The sequence below is a fragment of the Cucurbita pepo genome, chromosome 16, assembly GCF_057944985.1.
Source record: "Cucurbita pepo subsp. pepo isolate OVF chromosome 16, ASM5794498v1, whole genome shotgun sequence".
In the NCBI taxonomy this organism is placed as follows: Eukaryota; Viridiplantae; Streptophyta; class Magnoliopsida; order Cucurbitales; family Cucurbitaceae; genus Cucurbita; species Cucurbita pepo.
Window position 1 is genome coordinate 279,150 of NC_141813.1, and position 9,306 is coordinate 288,455.

General features: G+C 36.6%; 1 protein-coding gene across 1 annotated transcript; it reads right to left on the reverse strand.

The window, feature by feature from the left end:
- Positions 1 to 7,178: 7,178 nt before the first annotated feature.
- On the reverse strand, positions 7,179 to 8,654 carry LOC111776935 (uncharacterized). Its single transcript, XM_023656354.2, has 4 exons — positions 8,076 to 8,654; positions 7,931 to 7,977; positions 7,489 to 7,677; positions 7,179 to 7,399 (listed from the first exon to the last, which is right to left on the reverse strand). The coding sequence occupies exons 1-4, from the start codon at positions 8,448 to 8,450 to the stop codon at positions 7,330 to 7,332; spliced, it is 681 nt and encodes a 226-aa protein (XP_023512122.2). The 5' UTR covers positions 8,451 to 8,654; the 3' UTR covers positions 7,179 to 7,329.
- Positions 8,655 to 9,306: the final 652 nt, after the last annotated feature.

The window sequence follows — 9,306 nt, forward strand, 5'->3', positions numbered from 1 at the left end:
TAAACCCTAAACCCTAAACCCTAACCCTAAACCCTAAACCCTAAACCCTAAACCCTAAAACCCTAAACCCTAAACCCTAAACCCTAAACCCTAAACCCTAAACCCTAAACCCTAAACCCTAAACCCTAAACCCTAAACCCTAAACCCTAAACCCTAAACCCTAAACCCTAAACCCTAAACCCTAAACCCTAAACCCTAAACCCTAAACCCTAAACCCTAAACCCTAAACCCTAAACCCTAAACCCTAAACCCTAAACCCTAAACCCTAAACCCTAAACCCTAAACCCTAAACCCTAAACCCTAAACCCTAAACCCTAAACCCTAAACCCTAAACCCTAAACCCTAAACCCTAAAACCCTAAACCCTAAACCCTAAACCCTAAACCCTAAACCCTAAACCCTAAACCCTAAACCCTAAACCCTAAACCCTAAACCCTAAACCCTAAACCCTAAACCCTAAACCCTAAACCCTAAACCCTAAACCCTAAACCCTAAACCCTAAACCCTAAACCCTAAACCCTAAACCCTAAACCCTAAACCCTAAACCCTAAACCCTAAACCCTAAACCCTAAACCCTAAACCCTAAACCCTAAACCCTAAACCCTAAACCCTAAACCCTAAACCCCTAAACCCTAAACCCTAAACCCTAAACCCTAAACCCTAAACCCTAAACCCTAAACCCTAAACCCTAAAACCCTAAACCCTAAACCCTAAACCCTAAACCCTAAACCCTAAACCCTAAACCCTAAACCCTAAACCCTAAACCCTAAACCCTAAACCCTAAACCCTAAACCCTAAACCCTAAACCCTAAACCCTAAACCCTAAACCCTAAACCCTAAACCCTAAACCCTAAAACCTAAACCCTAAACCCTAAACCCTAAACCCTAAACCCTAAACCCTAAACCCTAAACCCTAAACCCTAAACCCTAAAACCCTAAACCCTAAACCCTAAACCCTAAACCCTAAACCCTAAACCCTAAACCCTAAACCCTAAACCCTAAACCCTAAACCCTAAACCCTAAACCCTAAACCCTAAACCCTAAAACCCTAAACCCTAAAAACCCTAAACCCTAAACCCTAAACCCTAAACCCTAAACCCTAAACCCTAAACCCTAAAACCCTAAACCCTAAACCCTAAACCCTAAACCCTAAACCCTAAACCCTAAACCCTAAACCCTAATTAAGATCCCGCACTCAAGATAAAGGAATTGGTTTGGAGGAACGACTTTGAGTGCGGGATCTTAATTTTGAGAAACCACTCTCGGTCTGCAAGTTACTCGACACCTCCAATTTTTGATCTCTTGGGTATCTTGTTCTACGACGTTTAAGCTCTCCATTCCTTCATAGAACTTGTGGGTAATCTTGTTTAGAAGCTATAGTAACAAGTTTGAAAGGAAATGGTGGAGAATTCTCTCGAATTTAGAAGAAACCCGAGAGTAGGAGACCCAAAATCTAAGCACTTCTTGTCAACGACTGGAAATTCAACCTTGCTCGATTCTTGTTCCAAACGATTGCCTCAACTTCAGAATTTATAGGGGAAACTTAAACCGATATTGGGAGCTCCAGAATCATCGTGAACTGTCGGTTGGATTTTTTGAAAAATCCGTTGGAAATATCTACAATGATCAGAGACTCACCGACTTTGGTTTTGAATCCTAGCCACTGGATGTGATGATATGTCTATCTTCTAGATCATATCAAATTTTGGGGAAGATCCAACGGCTGATATTTGAGTTTCGAGAGATTTTGCTCAGATGGTCACTGTAAATGCTCTAATTCTGATCAGAGGGGCATTTTCGTAATTATCCATTCTTCCAGGGGTATTATGGTAATTTTCTACTTTTCGAATATTTTAATATTATTTTCCTGAAAAATCCATAATTTTTCTAAAAATTTGTCACCCCTTGTTGGTCATTTTTCCCTTCTTGAACATCTTGAAATTCCTTTTAGATAAGGAATTAAAAATCCAGAAAGATCTTTGATAATTGGGAAAATGACCTTTTTGCCCTTTTCGCTTACACTTTCATTCCCAATCCTTCTCCAAAGGTCTTGAGTCCTTAAGATTACTTCTTAGGGTTTAGAAATGACTTACTAAGACCCCTTTCCTTGCTTAATCCTCATAATTTCCTTCCTTGGATCCTTTGGGTCTTGCTAGCTGGCTTTCCTTCATTTTTTGGGGTGTTACAGTGTACCTCGTCACCAAGCTGAGAGAAGGAGGAGCACAGCATTGGGAACCGTCACCGCCGCCAGCAGCTACACCCCCTAAACCAGTGGAGTTTGCAACACCACAGACTGCGAATTCGATGCTGGATGTCGATCACGATGATGATCTAGTGGCCAGGTACTGGAGGATGGAAGACCTAGTGGGAGGAGGTGAACCACCTGGACTGGTGGTGCACGAGCTCGAACAAGAGGTGGCCGAACTGCATGCCATCAGCGTAGATAAACCGAACACCTTCGCTGAAGCAGAAAGGAACTCATGTTGGCTGAAGGCAATGCAGGAGGAGATGATGTCCATCACTGAGAACAAAACGTGGAGTCTTGAGGACATGCTGCCGGGACACCGAGCCATAGGGCTCAAATGGGTCTTCAAACTGAAGCGTAACGAAGAGGGAGAAGTTGTGAAACATAAGGCCCGTTTGGTGGTGAAGGGCTACGTCCAGAAGTAAGGAGTGAACTTCGATGAGGTATTCGCGACAGTGACAAGGCTGGAATCTGCCCGCCTATTGCTGGCAATCGCGGCACATCATTTCTGGGACATTTTCGTGTCATTTTCCATAGGTGTTACCATTGACACTTATTTCCTTCTTTGAGACAAGGATCATTAACTAGTTCAGAAAGTTGTTCTCATTTTAGTATTATACCATTTCCACTAAAGATTGTTCTAAGCATAAAATAAAGGAATAAAAAAACATGAGCCTTACAAGTTTTATTTCTAGCTATCTCCAATGCTCCCCTTGTTAACTTTTTTTTTTTTTTTTTTTTGTCACCAAAATTTAAGTAAAAAATAGTTTTCATAGTGTCACAAAATTTTATTTTTAAATTGCAAAAGAATGCAAATCAAATTTCAAAGTTTTTAAATACTATAACTAAAAGTAATAAGTCCATGAATCTTCCATAGTTCCTCAATTTTTGAAATTATCTGTAATGGAAATTTTGATAATCGTTTGATTTTGTATTTTTTTACTTTAAAAAATTAAGCTTATATTAACTTAAACATTATTTTGAGTTATCTATTTCTTAAAAGGCAATTAAAAACTTTAAAAGATAAAATAGGTTTAAGAACTTTAATTTTTTTTTAAAAAAATACTTAGTTAAGAATTTAAATATTTTATAATTAAGAAATAGATTTTGAGACTAAAAAGTTATTTTAAAAATCTCTTTGTAATCTTTTAATAATAATCAAGTAGCATTATTTCTTTTTTCTTTTTCTTTTCTTTTTCTTTTTTTGAATTTAGTCAAAATTCAAATATTCTTAAAGATATGAAATGTTTGAATTAAAATTGAAGTAAAAAATTTGCCAGAAAAGAAAAAAATAAAAATAAAATCAATTTGTTATAAAAATGGTGGAGCCTTGAGTTGTCTCTAAAATTAAAAAAATATATAATATATTTTTGAATTATTAACTTTTTTTTTTTTTTTTTAAATAAAGTTTCTAATTCTAAATATTGCCACCCAAATTTGATATATATTAAACATTGCTAAAGTTAAATTTTTATTATCGAGAGACCACTTATAATTTTCCTTTGTTATCTTTAATATAATTCTAAGTAAAAACAATACTATCAATTCTTAAAAAAAAAAATGGTGACATTTTTAGAAATGCATTCTACTACATGAAAAAAAATTATGAAATTATTTTGAACACAAGAAAATGAAAAATAAATAAATAAATAAGAAGGAAGATATTTGTCACGGAATTACATGAAACATGCAACAGATCATACCCAGAAGAAATCCTTTGCAATCATTAAAAACGTAACAGAAAGCAACACTCGCTCAGTATATTTTACCTTCATTCTTTATTTTGATTTTTTTTTATTAAATAAATAAATAAAAGGAAAAAAGGGAGTCGGTTTTTTCTTTGCTCTCCCACATTGGGCATGTCAGGGAATCTAATTCCATGTGCAACTTTATCCTTCTCTTTTTACAATTGGCTTTCCCTACACCCCATGCCCCCAAAACTCACCCGTCACCGCCAAATTAAATAATTCTTAAAATCCCTTTTTTTAAAAATAAAATAAATTAAACTCCCAATAATGGAATAAACCAGGACCACCCCTCCCCTCCAAAATTCATTGCGTATATACCGTCGGTATAACAGAAAAATCCTTCTCTTTTGGGTTGTGCTGTAATTCGTAAATTATTCTTTCATCCTTTTTCTCTTCATTTTCTCTTTTGGGTTGTGTCTAATCTATGAACAAAACAGATGGGAAGGGAAACATAAGAAGAACATGAGGTTTAATTCCACGATGAGTGCTTTAAAAATGCTTTAACACTATGTGCATGGCGAAGATAAAATACGAAAGAAAATGAATCAAAAGGAAGAAGAAAGAGATACAAAAGAGCATAAGAAACAGAATCATGTAAACAAAAGGACAAATATAACTAAAATTTAAATTTCAAATAGAAAAACAAAAAAGATGAGGACGAATTTTCAGGCTGGGAATCGTACCAGAATGAAGAACTGAAACCCTGAATTGCAAACTGGCGAACTTTAGATGCTCGCTCATCATCTTCACGAATAAGAATTTTCTTTGTTCAGTTCTTCCTAATTCTAAGGAATTTATGTTGGAAAGGGGATAATCCTAATTCTAAGGAATTTATGTTGGAAAGGGGATAGTGAAAGAGATAGGAATGGATAAAATAGATAGAAGCTGCAATGCTTTATTATTGTCTACTGTCAATGCTTGGAGGGTTACACAATTCCAGTATTTATAGCTAATACACTGGACCATAAATAGTAAATCATGCAAATCTAGATAAATTCAAATCTACTAACAATCTCCTAAAATCTTGGTAGTTTGAATATTTGAATCATATTTCAACTACTTCAAATCATATCTTCATTTTGAATACTTTGAATCATATCTCAACACTCCCTCATGATTCAAAGTTGCCGATGTAAGTATAGAGCTTTTCTTCTGACAAGGCCTTCGTAAGTACGTCTGCTTTAATCCGTACATTGTCTGTCTCAGCTTGTATACCTTTGTTTCTTTGTCTTCCTTTATGAATCCCTCTGGCGGTGTTACATAAACCTCTTCTTGTAAATCTCCATAAAACTTTTCGTTTGGTAGGTCAACCATATCCCATGTTTCATCTTTCTTAAAGGACTGCATCTCTACTGCCATGGCTTTCTTCCCGTCTTCTTTTTCAGTTGCTTCTTCATAATTCATAGGGTTTGAAAATTCATAGGGTTTGAAACAGTAAGAGCAAATTGACATGATGCATATATGTCAGCTAAAGATTTATACTTCCTTGGAGGTGTCTCATCTAAAAGTTCTTCAAGAGAAGAATTGCTGTTTAGTGATTCTAAAGATGATGAATTTGACACACTTTGTGTCGCAGTGGATCCACTGGGAGATGCATTGGAGTTGACTCTTGTCTCTTCATCGATAGAAACTTCAACTGTAATCTCTTTTATATCACTATCAAAGAGTTTTATCTTACCATGACTGGTTTTGACGTTCACCGTGTCTTTTTCCTCAACTTGCATCTCTTTTTTATTTCCAAGTTGCACCTTGATTCTTTGCGTCTCATCAAGCTCTTGGAATAAAGATTTGATGTCTGTCATATGGTTCGAGCACCCACTATCAACAAACCATAAATTACCTTCTTTTGGATTCGTATCCATGCATGCCATAAACAACTTTTCTTTTTCTCCATTCTCTGCTGCAAAATTCATTAGTTGATTTTTATACCAACAATCAGATTTTGTGTGCCCATACCTTCTGCAATGGTAACATTGTATGACATTTCTTTGTTCATTGAATTGTCTCTGTCCATCACTTCTCCATCTACCCCTGTTATCACGATCGCCATGGAAGCTGCGAAATCCTCCTCTTCCACAACTTCTACTTGCTAAACAAACATTTTCTTTTTCGTTGCCTTCATTGTTGGCTGTCTCCACTTGTAGTGCATTTTCTATATTTTCTCTTTTGTTGCCTTCGTTGTTGGTTGACTTCACTTGTAGTGCCTTTTCTATATTTCTTTCTGATGATTTATTGATTCTTGACTCATGAGCCTGAAGCAAACTCATCAGTTCATCAACGGAGAATATTGATAGATCCTTAGTAGCTTCTTCTATGGTAGTCACCACATGGTCAAACTTTGGAGTCAAGCTTTTCAACACCTTTGCAACAATTGTTTCGTCTGAAATTTTCTCTCCGTAGGTACGCATCTGACTGACTATTGCCATTGTTCTGGACAAAAAATCAGCAATTGATTCGCCATTCATCATGAGCAGAGTTTCAAAATCACGTCTTAAAGATTGAAATTTCACTGTTATGACTTTTGAATCTCCCTGAAACTCCTTCTGTAGAATTGACCATGCTTGTTTTGATGTGGTTGCTGCTGCAATTCGTGAAAAGATAGTCTCATGAACTGCTTGCTGAATAATGAATAGAGCGTTGACATCATTTTTCTTGGTTTCGCTTAGTGTCTCCTTTTCTTCAATTGTGGGTTCTGATATATCAATGAACCCGTACTCCACCAAGTCCCATAGCTCCTGCGATCTGAGCAAGGTCTTCATCTTGATGCTCCACCACTCATACTTCTCACCATTAAAGATTGGCAACAATGGTGTAAAGAAAGAAAAACCAACTACTGCCATTTTTGTTTTGGAAAAGAAAATAATCACTCGCCCTCGTGTTGAACGAACTTGGCTCTGATACCAAAATTGTTGGAAAGGGGATAGTGAAAGAGATAGGAATGGATAAAATAGATAGAAGCTGCAATCCTTTATTATTGTCTACTGACTCAATGGTTGGAGTTGGAGGGTTACACAATTCCAGTATTTATAGCTAATACAGTGGACCATAAATAGTAAATCATGCAAATCTAGATAAATTCAAATCTACTAACAATCTCCTAAAATCTTGGTAGCTTGAATATTTGAATCATATCTCAACTACTTCAAATCATATCTTCATTTTGAATACTTTGAATCATATCTCAACAATTTACAATTTCTTTTTCTACGAAGAACGGTACGAAGAATAAATTAACTTAGTTTTCTACTTTTACAAGATGATAGAGATCAGAACGCTAACTGTACAAAATTAGCAGGAAAAAGAAGAGAAGGAGAGGGAAGTTTACAAAGAAGGTACATCAAATATTTAATCGAACCCATTCGTAACGTCCTTCCAAGGGAACATCCTCAATAATATCGTAATTATACCTGCAGTTGTGTTCAGATTTTTCCAACTCTGTTAATTTCTTTCATAGCTACAGGAAAATTCGAAGAAACTGTAGCTCCATTAAACTTACTTCTCAGTGAAACATTTCTGTATGTTTTTCTCAGCGGCGATGAAGAATGCTTCCAGCTCCGATTCTGCTGGCATCTTCACCGAAGACAAAGATCTATTACCGGAAGAAGTTGCCTCGCTTTTCCCTGCCGGAGACTCCATATCGCCGGACTGTGTTGGACGGAATTGGCTAGACGGAGTCGTCTCCCTCCTGCAAGTTGATGAAAAGAAAGAACAGAGTGTGGAGATTTATGAGAGTCGTGAGAGCGAGAGAGCGAGAGAGAGAGAGAGGAATTAAAATCACAAACGGAAACAATTAATTAATTAGTTTAATGGAGGTGAAGTCCGTTTCTGAAGCACTTTTTCTTCGAATTTTGAATTAAAAATTTTCGCGTACAAGGAAGATTCAACAATTTCAGATCGAGATCAGTAGGAAATTAAGAAGCTCGTGCCAGATTAATAACCTTTCTCGGCTGGATTTGTACGCGAATCCGTGTTCATCTTTCTCATCCTGCAGAAAAATAATATGAACACACAACATTCAGAAACAAACCAAATAAAAAACATTAGAGACTTCAGAAGTCACAAAAACAGACAAAATATTGTCACCTCCAGATCTACGAACTTGCTCTCTTCAACAATCTCGCTGCAGCCGTTACTTGAGCAGGCAAAAGTGGACGCATCATCATCGGAGGTCGGGCTAATAGAGCTTTTCTCCTTCGTCGACGTTGTACCCGGTAGCAGAAGCGTATTCTCCGCCGGCGGTGCAGGGACCGAATTCTCCGGCAAAACAACGCGGCGTCGCCGGCTCCGGAGCTTGACAAACGAGGTTGTCGTTGTCGAGAACTCAAAGTTTGTTTCGGCTGCGATCTTCCTCTTGTTGGCGGAAGGTGGTACATCATCCAAGTCAGGTGGAGGTCTGGTAGTCCTTAAGTCGACCTCCATTACTGCAATCTCTGCTACTCCTCTGCATTTCCTCACCATATCTCACTCTCTCTCTCCTCAGAATTGGTTGGTTTTCTTTGTGGTTTAAGAGTATGAAAACAGAGAGAGTGGAAGAGAGCTGTGGAGTTAGAGAGAGAAAGTGACTGCGTCTGTAACATACCGTGTCTCGCAGAGACGGTGATGTTGATGGTTATACTGATCACGACCACTCCGCACAACCCTTCGGGCTGCTTTATTATTTTTCTTTTTTCCCTAAATTTTTAAAATTTAAGTTACAATATCAAATTTTACTTCATATATTTTCAAATTTATAACCATTAAACCTTTTAGTATCAAAATCAAGAGAGCATATATCCAGATTAGACGCGAATCTCTCTCAATCACATGATAAATTAAAATAAAATTCCATTTAAAACCTAATTTTTGTAAAATATTTAAAGCATTTTTTTTGCTGGCAAATCATGATTTTCATATACGTTCGGAATCATTAAATATGGAGATATGTATTGGAAAAAATATGTTTTTAAAAATGAAATATTGTATCAATTAAAATCTTAACTTAATAATTATATTAATTTAAGGCTTGAACTTTGGTAAGTGTGTTCATTTATACTCTATGTTACATTCGATGTGCATAAACATCAAATAATACTTATAATTTTATTAATTACACTAAATCTAAAGAAACCTGAAAATTCATAGACTTAGGAAAGAAAAGTGTGAATGGATATAAATGTTAGTGTTCTTTTTCTTGGCTTACTGTTTCGCACTACATATGGTGGGGTCTCTGTTTGAGGGACGATAGGAGAATTTGTAAACGGAAGCATTTGATGGCGCCATTATATAAATTGGTGGGTCCCACGCCCCACTTATTTACTGTCACACACACCGGTGA

Excerpts from the sequence above, each read along its gene's own strand:
- LOC111776935 (XM_023656354.2), bottom strand. The coding sequence starts at position 8,450 with ATGGTGAGGAAATGCAGAGGAGTAGCAGAGATTGCAGTAATGGAGGTC. Across the intron at positions 7,978-8,075 it reads GCAAGTTCGTAGATCTGGAG|GATGAGAAAGATGAACACGG; the intron begins GTGACAATATTT and ends ATTTTTCTGCAG. Across the intron at positions 7,400-7,488 it reads CAGAAATGTTTCACTGAGAA|GTATAATTACGATATTATTG; the intron begins GTAAGTTTAATG and ends ACACAACTGCAG.